The sequence below is a fragment of the Wyeomyia smithii genome, chromosome 3 (genome assembly GCF_029784165.1).
Source record: "Wyeomyia smithii strain HCP4-BCI-WySm-NY-G18 chromosome 3, ASM2978416v1, whole genome shotgun sequence".
Lineage (NCBI taxonomy): Eukaryota > Metazoa > Arthropoda > Insecta > Diptera > Culicidae > Wyeomyia > Wyeomyia smithii.
This window is the reverse complement of record NC_073696.1, coordinates 4,547,455-4,573,233: the sequence shown is the minus strand read 5'-3', so window position 1 is coordinate 4,573,233 and position 25,779 is coordinate 4,547,455. Positions and strand designations below refer to the sequence as shown.

Sequence of the window (25,779 nt, the reverse complement as noted above, 5' to 3'; positions counted from 1 at the left end):
AGAGCTGTAGTAACTCGTGCTGTATCAAGTAGTCGCCAGTTTACTCGGTTTTGGGCTGTGTTTCACCAGTTCCCCAGACGTCTCATCACTCGCAAATCTCTTTCGATCTGGTCGAGCCATCATGCACGCTGCGCCCCTTAATTTCTTGTGCCGGTAGGGTTGCTGAAGAGAAGTGATTTCACATGGTTGTCGTCCGGCATTCTTACGATGTGACCGGCTCACCGCAACCTAATGTCTTTCGCCAGGTGTGCAATGAGGTTCTCTCCAAGCAGCGCTTGTAGCTCATGGTTCATGCGCTGTAGCCATTGTCCGTCGTCCGCTTGTGCTCCACCGTAGATAGTCACCTTCTGTTCGCCGATAGGCACCTTCTGTTCGAAAATATCAAAAGGACTTCCGTAGAGGACTACCGGTTATCAGGGTTTTGTAGTTTTTTGTATCGAAGTGGTCAAGTCCGATCATCACCGTGATTGGTGCGTACGTTTGTAATGTCTGAGAAGAACGTGCCGTCGTTGAGAACGTGGTCAATTTGTTTTGCTGTACGTTGGTCGAGGTAAGAAGGGACTTTGGACTGCTAATCCGCGGGAAGCTGCGAAGTTGGTGCATAGCAGGCTGTGCGGGCCGATAACCGGCTTATATTAGTCTATCCTTCCGTTCATGTCCCCAACGACGATCTTGATATCTCTACGCGAGCAGCTATCGTAGAGTTTCTCCAGGTGTGCGTAGAACGCTTCTTCCCCTGTATCAGGTCTTCCTTCGTGAGGGCAGTGCACATTGGGAATAGTGTAGTTGTGGAACCGGCCTTTAGTTCTCAACAAACACAACCTGTCGCTGATTGCCTGCCGCTTTGGTGGTACTGTGCCTTGCGGCCACAAATCCACCGTACCTTCTCTCTTTTCAGGCAAAGCTCCTGGAGTGCAACGATGTCGAAGTGGCGGGGTTCTAGCTGATCCAGCAGAATCCGGTCGACATCCGGGTCATTAAGCGATCTACTGTTACATGTACTGAGCTTCTAATCGTCGTCCTTATTTCGTCGGCTGGGTCATTGCCGATTGTTCCGGTTCGTTTTGAATTCTTGATTCTCCGTAGTATGTTTATTTCAGTATGCTACCTTACTAGGGCTGCGATGCCTAGTCTTGCGACGGAGCTGCCGCCATGGATGTAGCCGGCGAGACACCGCATTTCATAGTTCAACCGTCCTGTCCGGATCAGTCGCTGTTTGAGCCGCCCCTAGCCTGTGGGGTAGACGCGCAGACAACCTGCTCTCTAAGGAGAACAACTACCCCACCGGTTCACCGGTTTTTCCTTGGTTGCTCGTATCCCAGTCGGTACCACGTGGAGGTAGGAATAGGGCATTATGCCTTGAACCACAGTGGGGTCTATTTTATTCTAACTAGTACGGGTGAACTGTTAAAAAGCACTGCCCAGCCGTTTACCAAATCTAGCTCTCCTCAATATCGAATCATTGTTGCTGAAAGAGCTTGGCGTTGACGATGTGTTCAAGATATTCAGTACATCTTCGGAGATTCTATCCCGAAGTGATTTTTTCTGCTTTACGATACTATTTTAAGCGTCATTAAAAAAGCATATTCAAACTCTTTTGACGTTGACTAACGTCTATATCGAAGTTAGGCCCCTGAATTTGAAAATCTAGTAATTCAACCAGGGAAAACCAGAGAAAAATGGTCAGGTTTTGAGCGCTTATTTTGCAGTCATCTATAATCAGGTTTTCGAGGTTTTGGCATCAATCGATCAGAAATTCTTTTACGGTTAAATTTATGTAACAAAAACAAACTATTGTTTGAAATACACTATTGAAAAATTGGTAATTAATATCGGTTGTCTAAATCATACCGCGCAGCCAATCACTACCTCTCTTCCCAAGCACAGTCGACACTAACGGATACAATCGATCTGACTTTGTTGTTATTGTTGTTGTCACTTTCTGTTTCCGATGTTTATGCTGCTGCTAGCGGAAAAAACCTTGCAAATATGCATCTTTTTGTTGGTGTTAATTTTACGACAGCGGCCGGCGCCTCATCATTCTGATTCCAAAACCGCACCAGTGACATGCGGACGCTAGGTGATAGCAGCTGAAAGGAGGAAATACAAAATAGTACCGGTCATCTCGTGCCGGTTTCACCCGTAATGCTGGTGGCTTTAGTAGTAAATGGCTACTGCAAAACACTTAAATGGCTGGAATTCGGGACGGACTAACCAGGAAACTATAATCGGAAACTGGCACCTTTTGGTGCCTCGAAATTTTGGTACAGAAGCGGCTAATTGAATTTTCTGTTTTACCAAATGCTGCTGCTAGCGGAAAAAACCTTGCAAAAATGCATGTTTGTGTTGGTGTTAATATTACGACAGCGGCCGGCGCAGCTTTCAAGAAACATTTGTCTCTACCATTCCATCATCTATGTAGCCCCTCCCTTTTTCTAATTATCTGACGAAGCCTTGGTATAAAACGTATCGTTCGAACATTTCACCCCATCAGTTTCATTATTAAACCGTACCGGATACATACGGAAAAACAAAATAGTACCGGTCATCTCGTGCCGGTTTGACCCGTTATGCTGGTGGCTACTGCAAAATACTAAAATGGCTGGAATTCTGGACGGAAACCAGTAAACAAGAAATCGGCAACTGGCACCTTTTGGTGCCTAGCAGTTTTATAATAGAAGCGGTTAGTTGAATTTTATGTTTTACAATTGCTGTTGCTAGCGGAAAAAACCTTGAAAAAATGCATGTTTATGTTGATGTTAATTTCACGACAGCGCTAGGTGTTAGCAGCTGAAAGGAGGAAAGACAAAATAGTACCGGTCATCTCGTGCCGGTTTCACCCGTTATGCTGATGGCTTTTAGTAGATTAACCAGAAAACAACAATGTAATCGGCAACTGGCACCTTTTGGTGCCTCGAAATTTTGTTACAGAAGCGGCAAATTGAATTTTCTGTTTTACCAAATGCGGCTGCTAGCGGAAAAAACCTTGCAAAAATGCATGTTTGTGTTGGTGTTAATATTACGACAGCGGCCGGCGCAGCTTTCAAGAAACATTTGTCTCTACCATTCCATCATCTATGTAGCCCCTCCCTTTTTCTAATTATCTGACGAAGCCTTGGTATAAAACGTATCGTTCGAACATTTCACCCCATCAGTTTCATTATTAAACCGTACCGGGTACATACGGACGCTCGGTGCTAGCAGCTAAAAGGAGGAAAAACAAAATAGTACCGGTCATCTCGTGCCGGTTTGACCCGTGATGCTGGTGGCTACTGCAAAATACTAAAATGGCTGGAATTCTGGACGGAAACCAGTAAACAAGAAATCGGCAACTGGCACCTTTTGGTGCCTAGCAGTTTTATAATAGAAGCGGTTAGTTGAATTTTATGTTTTACAATTGCTGTTGCTAGCGGAAAAAAACCTTGCAAAAATGCATGTTTATGTTGATGTTAATTTCACGACAGCGCTAGGTGTTAGCAGCTGAAAGGAGGAAAGACAAAATAGTACCGGTCATCTCGTGCCGGTTTCACCCGTTATGCTGGTGGCTTTTAGTAGATTGACCAGAAAACAACAATGTAATCGGCAACTGGCACCTCTTGGTGCCTCGAAATTTTGTTACAGAAGCGGCAAATTGAATTTTCTGTTTTACCAAATGCTGCTGCTAGCGGAAAAAACCTTGCAAAAATGCATGTTTGTGTTGGTGTTAATATTACGACAGCGGCCGGCGCAGCTTTCAAGAAACATTTGTCTCTACCATTCCATCATCTATGTAGCCCCTCCCTTTTTCTAATTATCTGACGAAGCCTTGGTATAAAACGTATCGTTCGAACATTTCACCCCATCAGTTTCATTATTAAACCGTACCGGATACATACGGACGCTCGGTGTTAGCAGCTAGAAGGAGGAAAAACAAAATAGTACCGGTCATCTCGTGCCGGTTTGACCCGTGATGCTGGTGGCTACTGCAAAATACTAAAATGGCTGGAATTCTGGACGGAAACCAGTAAACAAGAAATCGGCAACTGGCACCTTTTGGTGCCTCGCAGTTTTATAATAGAAGCGGTTAGTTGAATTTTATGTTTTACAATTGCTGTTGCTAGCGGAAAAAACCTTGCAAAAATGCATGTTTATGTTGATGTTAATTTCACGACAGCGCTAGGTGTTAGCAGCTGAAAGGAGGAAAGACAAAATAGTACCGGTCATCTCGTGCCGGTTTCACCCGTTATGCTGGTGGCTGTTAGTAATAAATGGCTACTGCAAAATACTAAAATGGCTGGAATTCTGGACGAGAATAATCGGAAACTGGTACCTTTTGGAGCCTCGAAATTTTGTTACAGAAGTTTTGTAAAAGAAGCGTTGCAATTCCCTCTACTATTTGCTTCAATGGAATATTTTTTTTTTTTTAAGAATACGGTAGTCAACGTCATGCGGTCGTGTCTTGAATACCACCCTCCTACTTTTTTCTCTTTTTTAAAATGACATACATGGAAACTAGCCCCCCCCCCCTAGAAATTTTCTTTGGCTGCGCCCATGACTATTTCATATGAAAAATTGGAAAACCGTGTGAAGCTTTCGGAACCAATTGCCCTCAAAATATATTTATTCGTAAATTTAAGGATAAAAAGAACAATAAAATTCATTTTTGTACTTCTATATTCATACGGATTTCGATTCATTGCTGTACTGACTTCGATTCAGTCTATATAGCGTGCGTACGGATTTCGATTCAAAAGTGTACGGATTTTGATTCAGACGAAAAACTGCGTACGGATTTCGATTCAAAACATGTTCTATTCAAACATGATTTTTTCGAGTTTGAGAGTGATTTGAATCATTTTGCTTGAGAATAGTGATGAAATAAAGGTAGACTTTTAAGTAAACATGTCAGTTTAAAGCAATCCCAAGTAACCAAAAGTTCGGATAAAAGTAGAATTCATAGACTAATCAGCCAATCTAACGATCATGAATAGAATTCTATTCAGCTCAATTTTTAAGTAACTAACCGTACTTTCAAGTTCGCATTTGTTGAATAAACTCCGAGTAGCATGCAAAGCAGCTTCTAAACCGAACTAGAAAGTTCGCATTAAGTTCGGTTAGGTCGCTGAACAGAGCGCTATTCAGCTTCAAAAGAAAACTTTAAAATACTTAAATAAATTTTTTTTCAATTTTTCAATTCCCTCATTCATCATTCGTGTTGCTTCATCAACCCCATGATAATCATTTACTGAAGAAATCTAGATCAGAAGAATAATGTCTGGCTTCATTTACTATTAAATTTCATAATTTTTTTTGCAACTTACTACCTACACAAGCTTCGAACTCGAGTCCTCCCTCTTTGAAGCCTAGATTCATACCACTGCTCCGTTTCCGCTATATGAGATCAGCATCGATTTTACTCGATGTGCTGATTCCTCTTCATTAGCTACACGTCCATAGCTAGGAGCATACCTCTTTCAGCTTGAAAGTTCAGATAAAGTACAGGCGGAACCTCATGCGAACTAGGAAGTTAAGAAAAGGCTGACGCGGAACTTTTTCTGAACTTTCAAGATCAGAAGAAGTACGCGCGGAACGCAATGTGAACTTAAGTCTGACAGTTCTCTAGTTTGTTTTGATTTTGCTGCAGTTCGTTGGTAATGTAATTGAAAAAGGTTGTGTACGCAGTATTTTCCTTCCAAACGTTTACTGAAATTTTATTCTGGTAAGCAGTATATACAAAATATGATAAATGTTCAAAATCAATAAAAACTTTTTCGGTCAATAGATATGCTGTGTGCCGCAGTCGAAACAACCAACGCCTTGGAACACAGGGATCTCTCGATGGTGTTCGAGAAATGGATTCGGACCTCCAAAACCGGCAACATCATGCTGTGGCCTACATAAAAAACACTTAAGATTTGGGCAAATTGCTCAGGGATGAAAGCATCACGCACAGCAAATGTCTAACGGGAATTCACAGCTTACATCCGGTTTATTTTTTCTTTTGACCTGCACATTCATGTGTATCAGAACTCATAATTGATTTTCTGTAAGGTAACAAAAGAAAGTGTTTAGATAGAGAAACCTTCAAGCACCCAAATATTACCTATTGGAATCATAGCTCTGTTTTCTTTTTGCCATTAATTTAGATAATAAAATTCCGATGATAACAAAATAGACCACATTTTTTATTGTTTTTGAAAAACTCATTTTTTATCACTAATCCTGAAGCAAACTTCACTTTCGCCAAAGTAGAGTAAAGCACGAGTCAGAACCTAAGTTGAACTTAGAAGTGGAAATGGAGTACAACATAGACTTCTCCTGAACTTTCGTGCTGATTAAAGGTACGGATAAAATGCTAACCGAACTTCAATTTCCGGTTGCTTTGAGGTTCACGTGTGAACTTTGTGTGAACTTCAAGGTTCTAATGAAGAGGAGCAAACAGCTTCTCCTGAACCTTCGTGCTGATTAGAAGTACGGATAAAATGCTAACCGAACTTTAATTTCCGGGGGTTTTGAAATTCACGTGTGAACTTTATGTGAACCTTAAGGTTCCAATAAAGGGGAACAAGTAGCTTCTCATGAACTTTTAAGTTGCTTTCAGGTGTAGACGGTACTTTATTTAGAATGAAGTTCGGTTTGTGAGTAATGTGTCTTGTTGTTCAGCAAGAAAGTTCCGCGGAACCAAATCCGAACCTTATGTGAACTTCTAAGTTCGTTTGTTAAGTGAAATTCGAACTTCTGGTTGCTTGAGATATGTGATTCCTTGATTTTATATTGACCGTCGAAGATTATCATGTGCTTAGGTATACGGATTACGATCCAGCACGGTAGGGTTTTTTTTTAAATTTTTATAAAAGTCTCAAAATGCTTTTTTTACGCGCGTGAAAAACGCAAATTGTCAAGTTTCGTTTTGCATTTCGTGTAAACTATGCTTACGATAAATCTTCTTATTTGTTTTTATTATATCGATTAAATACAAAAAAACGCGATGCTTGGAAATCTCCTAGTTCCTTTCTGCGCAGTATTCACTCAAATGCGAAATACTTTTTGAAAACAGGGAGATTTGGAAAGCTTTTATTATCATTTCATGAATTATGATCATTTGATTGCACATTCGATTTTCACAAAATTTCAAAAATCTTCAACTGGTTGAGAAAGTTCATGACATTCCTAAAAATTTCAAGACAACGTTTCTATGGAAGCAAACAAAAAAATCTGATTTCGAAGACAATAAGTTTTACTGCTTTGTCATTTTTTCGCGTGGTATTGTTCAGCAAAATGCTTTTATCTTCATATGGTCTTTAAGTTTTTTTTAAGATTTTGTTTCACGTTTAAATTTAAATGTGAAAACGAATTACCAGCCGACGTATAACTTATCGACCAACCATCGTTCGCACTTGTGCCCGTTTGCCAACACTGCCAATAAAATCAACAAAACGTCGAAAGCAATTTTCATCACTCCGAAAAAAAGTTGGTCCCAAAATTTAATAATGTTTGCTAGCTATAATCTAAAAACATGAATATCTGTCGCATTTGTATGGCAAGTGGTGCCGACGGATTGGTGCCGATCTTCTCTAAACTGGAGGATGCCTTCATCGCGAACATTATTGTGGAATGTACGGCAGTGCAGATTCTGGAGGACGATGGCCTTCCGACAGCGATCTGCGAGTTGTGCATCGGTGACCTGAAGCGATTGATTGGTTTCATTAAGAAAGCTCGTGATTCGGATCGGAAACTGAGGAAGATCTTCTTGGAAACTAGTACAAAGACGATTAATCAACCGACCCTTGGTGAGAGAAGTTGGGAATCGAATGTGCAAACGCTGGCAGTTTTCGCAGACGAGATTAAAGCGGAGCTGGATTCTGATGCTGACCAGACGGTATTCAAGGAGTACGAGCCGAGCGAACGTGAGGAGGATGGGAACGGTAGCGAGTGGAAAACGGACGAATCATCGGATGCGAAACCAGTGAAAAAAAAAGGTCGAAAGATCAGAAAGAAAAGGTACGAAGAATCTGAGGACAGTAATTATGATTCGGAACGAGATTTCAAAAGGACGAGAAAAACTAAGAAACGTGGCAGAAAGTCCACATACAAGATAGAAGATGACGATGAGGAATATGATAAAGAAGACATTCTTGATGATAAAGAGTTAGCTACTTACACGATAATAACTGTTGATAAAAACCAGCTGATTTGTTGTGCTTGTCTTCAGGTGTTCGACAGCCAGGCCGATTTACAAGCCCACGGTGAGAAGAATCACGTGAAAAAACGGCGCGTGAATACCTCGAAAACGAACATCTGTGAAATATGCTTCCGGCGATACTCAACAATCTCGGCGTTGAAAACCCACTTGAAGCGGGTCGCAGAAGCTAGCAAAATTTACGATTGTAACAAATGTACGGCCAGATTTATAGATCAGACCCGACGTAGGCAGCATGCCCATCATCACCCACGGGATAAGGAAATCGTCCCGTCGAAAGTGATTGTGGCTCCCATTCCGGTAGTAGTGCATGAAGAGTACGGTCGAATATGCTGTGCCCAAGCGTGCTACCAATCGTTTGAAACGGAAGAGCTTCTGATTGCCCATGCCCATACTGCGCACAAGATGAACAAGGTTGAACAATCGCTGGACGAGAACCGGGACAAACCGATAGAATGTCCCGTTTGCTTCAAACGATTCTACGATGAGATATCCTTGCAAAGGCACCAACAGCGGAACTACAAACCTCTCAGCCATCAATGCTCGGTGTGTGGATTGAAGGTACGCGGCGGGGAAGCGCTTGCCACCCACGAACGGTCGCATCGAAACGAGAAGCCATTCGAGTGCGAAGTTTGTCATAAAAACTTCACAAGTAAGGGCAGCCTGAAGGCGCACATGATGGTGCACAGTGGCGAGAAGCCTTTTATTTGTTCTACCTGCGGGTGGAGCTTCCGGCGGAAGCGTAACCTGCAGGTGCATGTTTTGTCCCACACTAGCAATCAACCGTTTCAGTGTGAGATATGTCAAAAGGCGTTTAAATCCAAGGTTCATCTACAGTACCACATGCGGACTCATACGGGAGAGAAGCCCTATCCTTGCCGGTGAGTGATATTTTTCCTTGTTGAATTTCGTAAGATGTCCGTCATTTTTTTTGAAGGTATTGCGAAAAAGCCTTTGCAGATCACACCAACAGACAGCGGCATGAAATGTCGCATACTGGTAGGTGTTTGTTTATTTATTCAGGGTGTTTTATGAAACGTCTTTTTCACTGTAGGAATTAAACCGTACAAATGTTGCTACTGTGATAAGACCTTCATCCGGAAGCGATTCCAGGTTGATCACGAAAGCAGTCACACAGGTTAGTTATTCATAGTTATAACATCTAGTTATTTTAACTTGAGCTCCACTTGTAGGTATTAAGCCATATCGCTGCGAGATGTGCAATCGAACCTTCAGCCAGAAGACGGCTTTGCGACGACATCTGCAGTCCCATCCGTTGGCACCGGAAAATGAAATTGCCCTGGCTGCGCCCTCTCCCATGCCCGCAATGAGTTCTGTCTCGTTAAGTGCAGTGGAAGAAAATATGTCTGCCCCGGTGTCGCAGTCGACAACGCCAGGGATTGCCAATACCACCGGGGGTAGCTATTTCCAACATCCACAGAATCTAAGCGTTAGTCTGCACCCTACCGTCTGAGAGAAGGTTAGAATAGTGCAGGAGGTGTAGCTATCCTCTCATACTTTCCCTAGTATATTTCAATCGAGATTAAATGATTTTTATCTGCTTTAAACTGTTTTTTTTTTAACTGAAGCAAAGCATGTGATACTTAAAAAAGACATCTTCTAACCTTCTAAATAAAACTATAATGCTTTAAGATTCATTTTAAAATTCGCCCGTTATAAAGTATGCTCGTGCTTCTGGAAAGAGCGCTTATTGGTGAACGTGATACCGCAGACATCGCAGCTGTACGGCATAACTCCTTGATGAACAACACTTAGGTGTTCGGCCCGCTCGGTCAGCCGCATAAAGCGCTTCTCGCAGTAATCACAACCGTACGGTTTGACGCCCGTGTGGGAAACCATGTGCCGTTTGAGATTCGTACCGTCGGCGAAAGCCTTGCCACACTCAGGACACTTCACGTAGCTGTCCGGATCGTGGATCTTTTTGTGGGAAAACAGCGACGACGAGTGCCGGAAGTGTTTGTGACAAACGTTGCACTCGAACGGTTTTTCGTCACTGTGAATGCGGTAGTGGTTTTCGAGGAATGATTTCATCCGGAAAGTCATGCCACATATCTTACATTCTAGATGCTTTTCCAGGGTGTGAGTCAACCTGTGCTGCCTCATAACTGCGTTACTATAGTAACCTTTGTGGCAAATGTCACACTCGAACGGTTTATTTCCCGTATGGCGATTTTCGTGAGCTGTTAGATGTTCCGAAGATTGACAGATCTTACCACACTTGCTGCACTGATAATGGCTACTTCCGTTTATGTTGAAATATCGATGCACTTGATGACCGGTCAACTTTTCCATTGACTCGAAATACCGGAAGCAGAAAACACACTGAATCGGCTTAACGGTTACGTCCGCAGTGATGTCGGTTTTGAGCTTCGGATGATCATCCCTAATGTGCCGGAAAAGATCATCCTCGGTTTTTCGTGAGACTGTACAACCTCGTACGCAGCACATGAAACCGTGTTTTATTAATTTCTCGACTGGTACCGTGAAATACAAGGGCATCGGCATATCCATCTCAGTATGATTGTGTGCATGTTTCCGTCTCAACTGCGGATTGACGAATCGTTTCTGGCACAGTTTACACTTGTAGACCTTCTCGATTGACTCGTACGGTTTACGATGATTTTCACAGAGCTTTTTCCGCTCAAACCGTTTGTAGCAAAACTTACAAACCACGGGCTTGTTAAGATTGACCGTGTATTTTTTCCTCTTTGCCACTTGATGGAATGTTTCGCCATGATACTCCAACTCCTCAGCGGTATCAAACAGCTGAAAGCAGCCGCAGCAAATGATTTTCTCTCCCACATCGATAACGTCGACTCTTTCCAGCTCTTTCTCATCAAGTTCGTCTTCATTATCGTCCAGAAATGAAGCTTCGCTTTTCAACGAAGTTTTTCTTTTGCGTGATTTTCTCTGTCTAGGTTGCTTTTTTGCCGACTGTTTTGCTGTGCTACTGCTGCACGATTCATCCGAATCTGAATTAGCTTCTCCACAGTCGGATGGCTGAGGCTGTTCCTCGGTAGACTCTTCATTTTCGAAGTCTATTTGAATCGGTTCGGTTTGCTCTTCTAGCATGGCATATTGAAGATTCTCGTTCGCCATATCATCTTCGATGATGTAATCTACATCTTCAACAATGGGAGATATTTCGGTTTTGATCACCTTGATATCTGGTCCCAGTTTATGCCGTAGCTTCCGATCACATTCCTTAGTATTCTCAACAAACAGCGCTATGGACTTTATTGCTTCCACACAGGGTAAACATATTTCCTGTGGTAACCCATCATCTTCCTCAATCTGGAAGTAGAAAGTAAAATATCACCTGAATTAGGGCAGTTTTCTATCCTATCTTAGTGAGGTCTGTGCTTAGTACGTTAGAAGATATTTTCATGTTCAAACACTTTTACCGTTTTCTTACGAAAAAAATGTTATATAGGCGCTAACAGAACCCCTTCGACGGTTGAAGAGTGAATATCTATTGTTTCTAAAGACTAATTTTTTTGTAATTTTATTATGAAAAATGTTGTTCTTTGAATCGAAAGGCTCACTTCAGTCGCCAAATATTTACCATTTTGCTGGCGAGAACCGAAATTTTAAAATAAGTTGACTTTTTTCTACTCACCGAAACTCCAACCCACTGCGATAGGCACTCAGCGACGTAAACATTGTCATCGACCACGGAAAATATTGAGATAAAATCGTCTCCAACGGTGGCATCACCCCGCACGTTCATGCAGGTTCGACACAACTCCATCGGGGGCTTGCGGAAATACTGTATAAAATACAATTTTTTTTAAATTTCACTGAAAAAAAAACGATTAAAACTAATACAAAATTGTGACGATGCACAGAACCAAGCGCAAAACTTTCATCTGTCAAAATGGCAAACGTCCAGGGTCGAACTTTTCGGTTTGACTTTTTTACCTTTTTCAGCGTTGCACTCAAAAATTAACCTCACTTTTTTGACAGCTCAGAGCTTCTTTACAAGGGTTTGGGACTCAGTTTCAAGTTTGGATTTCAAAAAGTAACACAATAGTATATATGCTTGTCACCTGATGATCCGGATGGCTATCGGTCTCTTCAGCTGAGTCTGTACTTGAGTCGGAAGTTGTACTACGGACGTCATCTAGTGGGGGTAAGTTTCTCGAAGGGATCCAATCATCATCATTAACATCGGTGGTTTTCGCCGGTTTTCCTAAAGTCGCCAAATTAGAAATGTTTGTTTTTCGAATATCAACAGACTCACCGGAACAAAAATGTAGAGAACAAACATATTTAAACCTCCACCGAAAGTTTTCCTGCAGCTGGAGGACATCAATCCATAGTTTTCTTCGTTTGGCACTCAAATTGTTCAGGTACAGGTTGTGGTATTCGGCCGGAAACTGGTAAAAACTATAATTTTTAGGGTTTCTCTTGGAAAGGCAGTTCCTTAAAATACACGATCTCGTCATTTTTACTCGTATCGAAAATTTTCCAAGACCATGTAAACAAGCTCCCTGCACTATCAAATCTCTTTTTGTTTTCCCTTTTTTTGTTTAGTATTTCGACGCGGTGTGTACCGAGCTGAACAATCACGTCAAAAGTTGATATGCAAGTTTTAAAACAAGACAACAAACAGCGGAAACCTGTTTCTATTTTTTAAACTTATACAGTAAAATAGAAGTTTCACTGTTTGCCAATGGAAAACCTGTGCCGAATATGTGCCGGAAGCAGTCAAAAACAGTTCACGCTGGTGTGCATCTTCTCCACCCTCATCGATTACGATGAAGACGACGACGACGACCAATTAGCCTCCTGCACCGGTGAATCTGTAGCTCAAGCTATGATTTTTTGCTTGGGCGCCACTGTAAGTGGAAAGTTTACAATAAATTGAGTCAAACAAAGTTATTAACAAAGCAGCTGTGATGTTTCAGATTGAACGGAACGATGATCTCCCCCAGCAAATTTGCCGCGAGTGCTTGCGAAAACTGAAAGCCTCTTGGGCCCTTAGGAAAACGGCTAAATCAAGTGAAACACATCTGCGAAAGATGCTGAAGGATTCGGCGATCAAACCCGTTATCGAAGAGCAGAGTTATTTCGAAGAAGAAAAGGAACTAGAATTTGTACTGGGAATGGACGATGGTTATGCGAATGAAGAAATTTTAGAGGAAATTGTCTTAACGGAAGCAAAAGAGATACCGGCTAACCAGGAGGATCCTTTACATTCGGAGTTTGGATGGTACTCCTCAGATTTACCGCAGGGACACTACAAAATTCGCAAAGGGGAAGATGCTGGATGGAATTTAATCGAAATGAGCGGAATTCGTTGCTGTGCTTGCTTTCGAGTTTTTCCGGCCAAAATATTGCTAGAGGAGCATTGTAAGCAACAGCATCAGGAGGAACCCGTGGATGACAACCAAACTGAAAGCTACAAGTGCAGTGCATGCCACAAGTTGTTTCCCTGTACAGACAGCTTGAATTTTCATCAGAAAATAGCACGTTCTCGTCAGTTATTCCATTGCACGCGGTGCCAGTTGCTGTTGCCAAGCAAACGGCAGCTAAAGGCCCATGTGAAGGTACACGCTAGACCAGAACCGGAAACAGCGGCAGCGGTGACGATGGAAGAAAAAAATGAAGAGACAAAAGGATCGAAAAAACATCAACCCCCGCCCGCTGACAAATGTCGATCGATCAGAAATTTTATAACGTTCGACTATTTGACTTTTGATGGCTTTTGTTGCTGTGAGTGTTGGTTTTATTGCGACACAAAGCGTGAGATGAAACGACATGGTGAAAAGGAACATTTCAATAACAGTGGATTCGAAGAGAAAATGGTTTGCTTCGCCTGTTTAAGGTAATTCAATTAAGTAAAGATTTGCATCACTATAAATCATTTTTCATGATTCTAGATCTTTTACAAGCAAGGATGCTTTTGACTCACACATGACAGATTTGAACAGCAAGCATGTCTACTGGTGTAAACCATGTCAGCTGTTGTTTCGTTCATCAGACCAACTGCAAAAGCATCAGTTGACCAGTGAGGAACACGAAGGTTTCATTGAACTAGAAATGCTGGACATCAAAGAGGAGGTTGAATTTGAAGCAGACATTACTCCGTTTTCATTACGCACTGGATCAGCCGGAGCGAACTACGAATCTCCACTAGCAGAAGGCAGAGTGAAAAATTTACACAAGACTGACAAATTGTATGCGCCACAAATCAAGCGAAACGATCCTGATTTGGCGGAAATTACCGTGGTGAATGTTTTTAACCACGATATGGTCCGCTGCTGTGGTTGCTATCAAACTTTTTCCACCGAAGCAGATCTAGGGAAGCATTGCAGTCAACAGCATAGGCAGTATCAGCTGCGTGATGATAAGGACCGACCATATGAGTGCGAACGATGTTACCGGCGATTTGGTAAGGCCGTTTCGCTTCAAATTCATCAACATTTCGTGAAGACTGTTTTCATGTACGCTTGCAAGTTGTGCAATGAACAATTTACCTTTCACACTCTATTCCTGTTGCATTTTATTCAACACGAAAACGAATCCTGGAGGTATAAGGAAGACAAACGTGGTGCCAAAGCGAAGGTGACTAAGGAGGACACCAAATTTTACTGCTGCTTTAATTTCTGCACCCAGTCGTTTGACGAGTACAGCGAGTTGCTCGGTCACGTAGACGACAACCACGGGGTCAAGCGAAACCAGTTCAAACACTACAGAGACAGTGATGAGAATTGTTGCGAAATTTGCTTCCGAAGTTTCGGCAACTATCGTGCCCTGCTACGACATGTATCGCAACGGAAAAAAGGGCGGCCTGCCCATCGACACACGTGCAGCAGCTGTGGGATGCAGTTTAAGTCGCTAGCCTTACTCAAGGACCACGAGAACAAACACCTGGGTATCAAACCGTACGAATGTGAACTGTGCAGCAAAACGTTCGGATCGAAATCGATCCTCAAGAACCACATGACCGTGCACCAGGACAGCCGGCCGTTCAGCTGCGAGTTTTGCGGCAAAACGTTCGCCCGTAAGCGGAACTACAAAGATCACTCGATGACCCACACGGATGAGAAACCGTGGGAATGTGATATCTGTAAGTTAACCTTCCGGATTGAGTCACAATTTCTGACGCACAAGCGACGTCATACCGGTGTTCGGCCATACAAGTGCAGCTTTTGCGAGAAGGTTTTTTCGCATGCTACCGACCGGAAGCGCCACGAGATGGCGGCACACACTGGGGAAAAGCCGCATCACTGCAGTTTCTGCCCGCTCGCATTCATCCGTCGACGGCAGCTGGTGATTCACGAGCGAACGCATACCGGCGAGAAACCGTTCGAGTGTCAACACTGTGGGCAAGCGTTTATCCAGCAGAGCTATCTAACGCGTCATCTTGCCACGCACAAGTAAGTGGGAGGATTTTCGATGAATGTTATGGTCAACGGAAAATCGCCTGGCGATAATTAGATGACTGATAGTTGTGGTAAGTAAGATTATAATATAGAATTGATTATAAGAGAAGAAGGACTGATAGATTATCCGATTTTGTCCACTGAACCTGAATAACTATCGCTAATAGTTCTAGTTCCTATGAGGATCTATAAAATTAGCAGAAAAATTTCATTCTGAGGAGGGTTCCTGAATTTAAGAAATATTCGAAAATTGGGGTAGAACAATCACTGTTAAACGGGATTTTATTTCTCTAGTACGAATTTATGTATTCCTCATCGTTAGCAATGAAATTGCGAGGGTCCATTGAAACAATTGATTCTATTTTTTTCAACGCTATAAAGCGAGCGCTTCTCTTCAACGCATTTTTAATCCTAACGAACTATATTAATCCCCCTCAAAGGTCAAAAAACCTAGAAAGGTTAACTCTAAAATTTTCTACAACACTTCCAATATTTAGCACTCTGCAATTCAAATTATACGTAATAACTAAGCGTCTATCATGTTAAATATTACTTTTTCAAATACCGTCTGCCGGGGTGAGATTAAGCCACGGGGGTGAGATTGAGCCAAAACGGGAAATGTTTGTATGTTAAATTACTCGAGATTTACAAAACCTAATACCTCAAATTCAATACTTTATGAAACATGACATATTTATTCAAAAATTAAAATGGAATATAGATAATATCAGTGAACTGTTTCGCTTAAAGAATGTTTCAAAGTACAGGGTGAAAAACATGCGCAAATAACGTTATCCAAAAATGTCCCAGGAAAACCAACCCGATCAAGAAATCACATCAACTTACTGCTCAGTTGGTACGTTAGGATGTCGTCTCCAATGTGTTGAGGAAATATTATGCATTGAACCTGTGCCGGCTCAGAGAATAATGTTTTTTCCAAACTGTACACTTTTCGAGCCCTTTTGGGGTGAGATTGTGCCAAGCTATATTGAACGGCACAGTGTGCGGAATTCACATTCACGACAAAATTATATCAGTATACACCAAAACACTTGCATTGTTTACATAGGGTATGTTTTTTGTCCCCACAGCATAAGATATGTTGTTTAGCTATGGTATTCTTTGAAATAATGACTAAAAGCTTGAGAAGCTTACTGTTCTCAATAGTTAGATAGAAATTTTCAATTATTGATATTACTTATGGAATGTAACAAAATTTTGTACACCAATTCTATATAAACTGATGACTTTTAAAGAGAAGAAGTAGGGTTGTGGGTACGTTTCCAGAGGTTTTGACAGGAATATACAGTTGTCAATGACACATAATAATTGAAATGAAAAGTCTTCTCAAACTTCATGTCCTAACGTTTCCCCTTTTTAGGCTACCTGGAGACGCCACTATGTGTATAGAGACTGTCTATAAGCCACGTTCTCATAACTAATTACTCTTTGCATCAATTTGATCCAGCCATACATTTTTATATAATTCATATGATACATAGTTTCTGATCAACCCCCTAAAGCCCCTTAATAGTCCACGTTGTTTATGGTCGTCCCTTTACTTACTGTTTTATCATGTTAGTCATGTGGATTATTCGTAGACACACTACTGTTCATTTAACAGGTATTAAATTCAACTTTTTGTTTTTGGCACAATCTCACCCCATAGAAGGGGTGAGATTGAGCCAAAGTTCATGTATTTTTAGCGAAACTATAGTTTATTGTAACTCAACCATATTTGTTGTAGTTGATAACAAATCATTCTAGAATGCATTGGCGCATTTTGGATCGAATTCTTTGCTTAAATGTGTGCGTTAGAAGCTTGAGATAAAAAAAGCATCATTTTTTGGCACAATCTCATCCCAGATGACGGTATTTAAAAAAAAGTTAATGTTCAGTTTTTCGGTTTGAACTCGGTAACCTCTATTTCAGCGGTTCTCAACCTGGGGTACGCGTACCCCTGGGGGTACTCGAAAGCCTTCAGGGGGTACGCGAAAGAAAAATCAGTAATGGCGGACAAAGCATTTTTTCTCTAAAATACTTCATTTGTTTTTCAATCTTGCTCTTAAAACATTACTGTAGCAATCAACCGAACCATAGATTAATTTGAAACCTAAACAAGACTAACGCAACATGATCTATCACTACTCTCTCCCACTCTGCGAAAACATTCCAAGCCAGGGGGTACAATCGATATGAAAAATATCGCCAAGGGGTACGCGAACAAAAAAAGGTTGAGAACCGCTGCTCTATTTTGATAATCTCTCATCAAGTCAGAAAGCTTAATTCAACCCCTTCCGTGTGGCCGGCTGTCGTTCTAACAGCAGATCTCGACTATTCATGCATTTCCCAGATATTTGGTATCAAAAAAAATCGATGTCGACGACTACCTGTACGTTTTTTTTTTCATAGATCAAAAAAGTGAAACTTTGACCGCTTTGAGGCAAAGGCCGATTGAGCTGAAATTTTACATAGCGGCTTTTTTCGAGATGACGAAACTTTTGAGCATTACTGCCAAACTAAATTTGAAAGTAAATTTTTTTTATACACGACATTGCATTGATCAATCTTTGAAAATTGTTTTATTTTGTCGAAGCCTTTGTGCCTCAAGCTCTGCCTTTTTCTTTACATGAACATATAGGGACAGTAGGCAGATGTGAGCGCCAGTTTCAGTGTTCGTGGAAGTTTATTCTTGGTGTCCCTTTATCAATAACAAGACATAACAATGGCACCTAAATCGAAAAAAGCTATTTCAAAATCTCGTTGAGCTGGACTAACTTTTCCTGTGGGTCGTACCCTCACGATACTCAAAAAGGGCAAGTACGCTGACCGGTGTAGAGGCCGGCGCCGGTGTGTATACATATGGCTGCCTCGGAATATCTGGTAGCGAAAATTTTTGAGCTAGCAGGAAACGCGGCTAAAGCCAGCAGAAAAATTTGTATTATTCCTCCACACATTCAACTGGCGGTTCGGAATGACAATGAATTAGGCGAACTATTGAAGGACGTTTGTATTTTTGTAGGCGGCGTCCTTCCAAATAACCAAGGAATTTTTATGCCAGAGGTTTCGAAGAAGCTTAAGCCGACGCTATACACTGAAAGCCAGGAGTATTAAAGAATTCGGTCTGCTACATTGCTGCGTGATTTTTGTTGACATAGGACTACGTCTAATCGCACTATATCGAGATACATTCCGCGAAATCCAAAACCAAGATGTAACGTCGGAATGAAAGATTTCAAACGGTTATACTGATGTAACCACATGATGGATCACAAAAATCATTATGTCGTTGGATTGATAAAATGATGGACAATTTTCGATTCTTCAATTTTCATTATCACTTCATTGTTAAACAGTGAAAAATTGAATAAAAGTTTCGAATTCGAATTTTCACCAACAATGTACCAATCATATGCGAGCACGCCTGGCACAGACTTCATGAATAGACACCAACTGCCTGCTGAGATATCCTGTATAGCAGTGTCAGAAAAAAATTGACATAATCTCCCCGTCTCAATAGGTCAACTAATGTTAGCTTCCATGAGCCTAGACTATTTTGATGTCTTGAAGGTGAAGCGTTTTCGGAAAGTTCGTAATCACCTCCACTGTCAGACAGTATTACGTTCTGCTATTAATATATATGTTAATGTTACTAAAACTGATGTCTTGAAGGAGGAGATGATGGCACAGGCAACAGTACTGCACCGAGCAATGAATGAACAGAGCGCTGGTTACTCGTCGTCTATCAGTGCAGAAAAAGTCGAAATTCATTTTTGTGCAGTCAAGCCAAGTGAAAACTACATGGCCGGAGCGTGAAACACAATCGAATTGCCTTTTGAATTGTCTTCTTCTTCTTCTTCTTCTTGTTTAGTATATCAGCAAATATCAGAAATCAATATGAGTTTTCGGCTGCCGCAAAATACGCTGCGCCGCCGGGGACAACAAAATGCGTTGTTTATTTTTGAACTCTATACTCTGCTTTTCAGATTTATCTAAATAACTGAGTATAGCGTATTAAAGAGACAATAGAAAACAAAAATGCTCCGTACAGATCTTTGAATAGGTAGTTAAACGAGCTGTACTGATGATTCTATTTTACTAGCTAAATGAATTTAGTCCAATATGACAATACTAGTTGCATCGCGCGGTGGCGGTATAGAGGAAAACCAAATTCTCTTCATCTTGATATTAGAGTTCCGACATTAGTTTTTGTATTTTTCAATTGATTTTTTTTTGAATTAGCATTTGCAAGAAAATATTACTTTCCATAACCTTACTTGTAATTGAACAACGCTATGCAAACATTAAGGTGAAACGGGACTTGGTCGCAATCAACTCGAATTTTGCAATCTAATTTTTTCTTGATTTATGAAGACTACGTACATGAAACTTTGATTAATTGTTTTCACAACTGCTGCATGCCTGAAGTAGCAATTTGAGTGCTGTTTATTTAGTGGAAGCCGATTTTTTTACGCTCAAACTACAAAAGTAAAAAGAACTCTAATCTCAACATTGTATCGGAAAAGACCACAATCCCGTTTCACCTTAATTGCTGATGCTAATGTTGTGCATCATTCTAGCCCAGTTTATTTTCAAAGATAACGGACGTTTAACTTTCGAATATGGTATCTTCGTTGTTCTTTGGTATCTTGAAACTGATCAATTTTATTCTGATTGATTCTGTATACTGATAAAATGTTTATATTGATCTGAATTGAATGTTAACATGTTCATAAAATTCTATGTCAATTTTAAATTTTCTATGAATATTCATTTTATTCTAAAACTGTACTTCGTGATCGATATTTTTTCCACGAGCTTGTAACTGCAGGAAAAAAATTTATGTGACATCTTTGCCTTTTTGTGATCGGTGAGTGAGCCAACTTCAACAAGACAAATAGATATAGAAATAAGTTTAATTTCTACTAAATCGTACTCAATTAAATATTTTATAAAAGGTTGCCTTTTCGCATATTAAAGAGAATTCGCTGTATTAGAATGGAAGGTATTCATCAATGGTCCAGAAACCAAATTTAGGAGAAAATTTGGGTCTAGAGCTATATAGCAATATTTCAGGGTGACCGACCAAAATTTTCAATGCTATCAAGTATTTAACTTTTTTATTTTTGTAGATAGAAAACCTTGTTCTACAATTTTATAGCTCCAATAATTTTAGGTAACTTTGTAAAAAAAAAGAGCTCTAGACCCAAATTTCCCCCTAAATTTGGTTTCTGGACCATTGTGAATGTTAAAGAGAATATTTTTTCTTCTAAGTTAGAGTGCTGCAAAAAAATAATCAAAATACAGACCCCGTTCGATTTTAGCAACTCGCCAGAATTTTTTCTGTTGCCAAAATCGAACCATGCCAGAAATGAACGGTTCTTTTTTCATGGCTTTTTTGACTTTTTAAGTGGTCAAAGACGACCTTAACAGTAGAAAAAGCCACCAATGAACTAGTTTTAGTTCCAAGTCGTTTGAAGTGTCGCTTGATGAATTTGGGCTGACGACCTAGATACTTGATATTACCACCCGAACCAAAGTACTTCCTTTCGGAAGATGTTGAGCTTAAATTGGTTAAAATAAATCAAGCAAACTACAAAAGTAAAACGAGCTCAAATACTACGTCAACTATGCGGTCGTGTCTTGAATACCACCCTCCTATTATTTTTTTTAAATGTTTTTTCTTTTTATTTAGAGATATGGTTACAGTAAGCAGCTTAAGACGTATGAATTTCTGAGTAAATACCTAAACTATAACTCAATAGTTATGTTTCTGCGTGATTTTTCAAACTATGTTTTGTTTCAGTTAAACATATGTAAACAGTTAGAAGCTCATGACCGTTGGAATTCTATGAGTAAATATTTATACCAAAGCTACCGTTGGTGTGGTGCTAGTAACGGAGTGACAGGCCAGTCTTTGAACTCAATCAGGCTTTGTTTGGGCTGTCACTTCATTTACCTTTGGCCGCCAGTTGCGTAGCCAGAATTTCATTCTTTGATAAAAAAATATAAACCCGATCGAGTAAAATTTGCCGCCGCACCAAGTTGATCGCCTTTTCTGGGAGTCAGAAAATGTTCGAGCTGTAACACTCTCCCAGAAAGTCAATTTTTCTTAGAAATTTCTTTGAGGTAACGCCACATCTTGAAGTTTTATGCATTTCTTAGACATTTGGTTGAATAAAAAGATCTATTTCGGTTATTTCTAGATAAACAATTTATCTTCTTCATAAAAATATTGTGCATTTTTTCAAAACAGTGAACCGCTTTGAGATTCAAATTCCGAAGTTCGATTGAGCTGAAATTTTGCATGGGAGCTCTTTTCGAGAGATGATGCTTTTTTCTGTTTTTCTTTTCTTTTGATGTGGATTTTGTAATATGCTAGTTATCGCTCTAATTTCATTGCTAAGCGATAAACTTGATAAAAAGTTTCAATGACAAATTCACGCGAATAATGAACCAATTACATGCGAGCATTCCTAGCACAGACGACGTGAAACACCATCCGTTCCCTGTGATATTCTCTGTATCAATATTGAAATAGAAATTGACAGAGTTTCCCCGTCCCAATAGGTCAATTTATTTTTGCTTCCATGAGCTTAGACTAATACGATGTCTCGAATGTAAAAGTTTTCCGAAAAGTTCGTAACAGTCCCCATTCTTGAACAATTTCTAAACCTGCCTTCAGAACCTAATAAAAACTGATGTCTTGAAAGAAAACATACCGGTAAAAGCCACAGTACCAGTGGAGTAAAGAACCGCAGGTCTCTCGTCGTCTATGATTTAGGGTTGCTGATATTTTATCGATATTTGATATTATCGATATTTGCCTTTCACGATATCGATATTTTTGAACGATATTGGCGCATTTGATATTATCGATATTTCGATATTGGGATTCGATATTGCTGTCCGATATTCTCGGTTGCCATCAGGAAAGTGCTGCCGTCGAAATTTTGCCTACCAATCATAAATTCATCATGGCATCAAAATTAAATTTAAAATGCTTACTCTGTCGGAATCTGAAAGAGAAAATGTCTCAACTTCTAACTTACTTGACGAAATTTTCTCGTCGACCAGTGTGGAAAATGCTGTTAGATCTTTCCAGCCTTTTAAATCTGCAGGTGTTGACGGAGTGTTTCCAGCGTTGCTTCAAAAAGGTGAGGCAACTCTGATACCGTTACTAACCAAGATTTTTAAGGCGAGTTTAAGATTTAACTACATTCCATCGGAATGGAGGGCATTACGGGTTATCTTTATACCAAAAACGGGAAATAGAGATAGAAATAACCCCAAATCTTTTAGACCCATAAGCTTGTCTTCGATCCTGCTGAAGACAATGGAAATAGTACTAAAGGAATATCTATATGCAACAAACGTGCTTGAATACCCTTTATCTAAATTTCAATTTGCATATCAAACAGGTTACTCTACAGTTACAGCGCTCCACACGCTGGTAACAAAAATTGAAAAATCACTTTCAGCAAAAGAAATAGCATTATGCTCTTTCCTGGATATTGAAGGTGCTTTCGATAACACGACCTACTCTTCCATGGCAAAAGCGATGAAGAAGAGGATGTTTCACACGTGCATAGTCAACTGGATTCATACCATGCTTGCACAAAGAATAATCTCTTCGGAGCTGGGGGGAACATCTATAACTGTAAGAGCCACGAAAGGATGCCCTCAAGGTGGAGTACTTTCACCACTCCTGTGGTCTCTAGTTGTGGATGACCTTCTCTGCAGCTTAGAAGATAAAGGTTTTGAAGTTGAAGGCTTCGCAGACGACACTGTCATTATGGTAAGAGGAAAGTTTGACAATGTTGTCTCGGAAAGAATGCAACTTGCTTTAAACGTAACTTATCTCTGGTGTGAAAAAGAGGGTCTGAACATCAACCCGGCAAAAGTAACAACAGTACCTTCCACTAAAATGAGGAAACTTAACCTAATGCCTCTTAAGCTTAGCGAAAGGGTTAAATTTTTAGGATTAACTCTAGATGCGAAACTTGACTGGAACGCCCATCTCGACATTGCAGTAAGCAAAGCGGTCAGTGCGTTTTGGTTATGTTAAAAAACGGTTGGTAGGAAATGGGGCCTAAGACCAAAAATGGTCAGATGGATCTACACATCCATCATACTACCGAAAATAACATACGCTTCTTTGGTGTGGTGGCCTAAAACAAAAGAGGCTACTGCAAGAACAAAGCTAGCAAAGCTTCAGAGACTGGCCTGTATTGCCATAACTGGAGCAATGCGCAGCACTCCATCGAAAGCGCTGGCTGCAATTCTTCACCTGCTGCCTCTGCATGAATTTGTGCAGTTAGAAGCGGAAAGGAGCGCCTTGCGGCTCAAACGTCTCAAAGAGATCTTACCTGGTGATCTGGTTGCTCATCTGAGTATTTTGCAACACTTTAAAAGAGGGCCTTTGTTGAGTATGTACTGGATGAAACCTTTGGACAACTACGACATTCCCTACATTGTGCGTGAAACATCGCGCTCCGACTGGAAGTGCGGAGTTAATATGGTCAACGATATTCTTCACGGACGGCTCAAAAATCGGTTCGAGAACTGGAGCGGGAATCTTCGGTCCTGGTGTACAGATATCAGTGGCAATGGGCAACTGGCCTACTGTATTCCAAGCGGAGATTTACGCTATAATCGAATGTGTCAACGTTTGTCTGAAGAGAAACTACAAACATGCGAATATTCTCATTTTCTCTGATAGTCAAGCGGCACTAAAGGCTCTTTCTACCTACACAGGACTAATAACTGGGCACTGCCCGAGTAAGTATCATTTAAAGAACATTGGTCGAGTTCAGGATGACAATTGTCGCTTCTGCAATATGGAAAGCGAAACCTCGGAACATCTACTATGCAGCTGCGGTGCATTATACATGAGCAGAATAAAATTTCTTAGCAAGGGCTGCTTGCAACCGGGTGAGATCTGGTCTGCCAACTCTGGTAAAGTAGTTGGCTTTATTAAGCACATTTTACCTGACTGGGAGCGCGCCGAGGCAACCGGCCATTCACTCGATCAATAGTGGGTGTTTGGTTTTCTACATGGTACGTATAGTAATGGGGATATACTACAATAGTTCTAAATAATGGACGCAGTAGTCTAGTTCCACTACAAAAAAAAGGACGTTTACTCTATTTCAGCTATTTTAGGGCAAATCAACTAAAAAGTATAGGTACCAGAATTGTTGGTACTAGAATCAATAAGTGATAGATGGAAAATGTAAGCAGTTCGACAGAAATATGGTTGCCATATCTCCATTTTTATTGACAGCATGCTTAGAGCGAATTTCCAGAAATTTGGGTGTGGAACTTCTCGGGGCAATAACCACCACATTAAACCGATCAAATGCGATGCCTTGGTGTTACATTGGGATGGCAGGATCGATGAATTTCAGTAAAGAATCGGTGTTACATAAGCGATAACATGAATGTTCAGGTAGGATGCTTCAGTAACTGGCTGCTGATTAGTCAATGGATCAGTGATGGTTAGGAGACGCGGCTCACGAAACGTCGGTTTAATCTGATTGGAAAATGCACCTTGCGTGAAACCATCAGCAATCGGCCCGCTGTCGTAACGGACGAGATGAAATAGCAAACACTTCACCGGAATATTCAATACTAAGGCATGAAACATGCTGAACGCCAACGCGACCGATCGGGTGAGATTCTTGCCGTAGGTTAATGAACAACTCTACTCACGGCTGTTTATTAACCTTCGGCAAGAATCTCGCCCGATCGCTCACGTTGGCGTTCAGCTTGTTTCAGGCCTAACAGAAAGCCAACCCGGTGGCATCACTGACGTTTACGTTCAACATGAGTGAAGCCAGCATTAGTTGGATCACTGGATCAGTTTTACACGTAATTTCACAGCTGATTCATCGAAACACGAAAAAAACAGTGTTCATACGTGCATACAGTATCGGTGTTCAGTGGCAGTGTGCTTTTGTATTGTTTTCGGGTGATGTATTTATTCGGGTTATTCGCGTTGAAAGAGATTTTGAAGGCTGTTCGCACCTACGTGAACACTCATATCCAATTGTCAAAATGTGCGTGATGACAAAAGCAAAAATATTTCCTTCTTTCTTTTTCGCATGCAAAAACCAAACAAATATCAGCAACACCGTCAACGCGAATTGCACGAAACGTCGAGTGCTTTGCTTGATGAAACAAAAA

General features: G+C 40.8%; 2 protein-coding genes across 2 annotated transcripts; one reads left to right on the top strand and one right to left on the bottom strand.

Moving 5' to 3' along the window:
* Window positions 1-7,378: 7,378 nt before the first annotated feature.
* Window positions 7,379-15,671, top strand: LOC129733352 (uncharacterized). The gene is made up of 7 exons (XM_055695166.1): window positions 7,379-9,060; window positions 9,117-9,178; window positions 9,234-9,317; window positions 9,373-9,647; window positions 12,861-13,043; window positions 13,111-14,030; window positions 14,086-15,671. Exons 1-7 carry the CDS (start codon window positions 7,496-7,498, stop codon window positions 15,587-15,589), a joined length of 4,593 nt encoding a protein of 1,530 aa, XP_055551141.1. The 5' UTR covers window positions 7,379-7,495; the 3' UTR covers window positions 15,590-15,671.
* On the bottom strand, window positions 9,798-12,712 carry LOC129729956 (zinc finger protein 892-like). The gene is made up of 4 exons (XM_055688886.1): window positions 12,444-12,712; window positions 12,250-12,392; window positions 11,820-11,969; window positions 9,798-11,494 (listed from the first exon to the last, which is right to left on the bottom strand). The coding sequence occupies exons 1-4, from the start codon at window positions 12,646-12,648 to the stop codon at window positions 9,854-9,856; spliced, it is 2,139 nt and encodes a 712-aa protein (XP_055544861.1). The 5' UTR covers window positions 12,649-12,712; the 3' UTR covers window positions 9,798-9,853.
* Window positions 15,672-25,779: the final 10,108 nt, after the last annotated feature.

Bases quoted from the DNA above. Each gene is read 5' to 3' on its own strand.
- LOC129729956 (XM_055688886.1), bottom strand. From the start codon at position 12,648: ATGACGAGATCGTGTATTTTAAGGAACTGCCTTTCCAAGAGAAACCCT. The intron at 11,970-12,249 runs GTGACAAGCATA...TATTTTATACAG, and splicing joins ATAGCCATCCGGATCATCAG to TATTTCCGCAAGCCCCCGAT. The intron at 11,495-11,819 runs GTGAGTAGAAAA...TTCTACTTCCAG, and splicing joins CGCAGTGGGTTGGAGTTTCG to ATTGAGGAAGATGATGGGTT.
- LOC129733352 (XM_055695166.1), top strand. From the start codon at position 7,496: ATGAATATCTGTCGCATTTGTATGGCAAGTGGTGCCGACGGATTGGTG. The intron at 9,318-9,372 runs GTTAGTTATTCA...CTCCACTTGTAG, and splicing joins TCACGAAAGCAGTCACACAG to GTATTAAGCCATATCGCTGC. The intron at 14,031-14,085 runs GTAATTCAATTA...TCATGATTCTAG, and splicing joins GTTTGCTTCGCCTGTTTAAG to ATCTTTTACAAGCAAGGATG.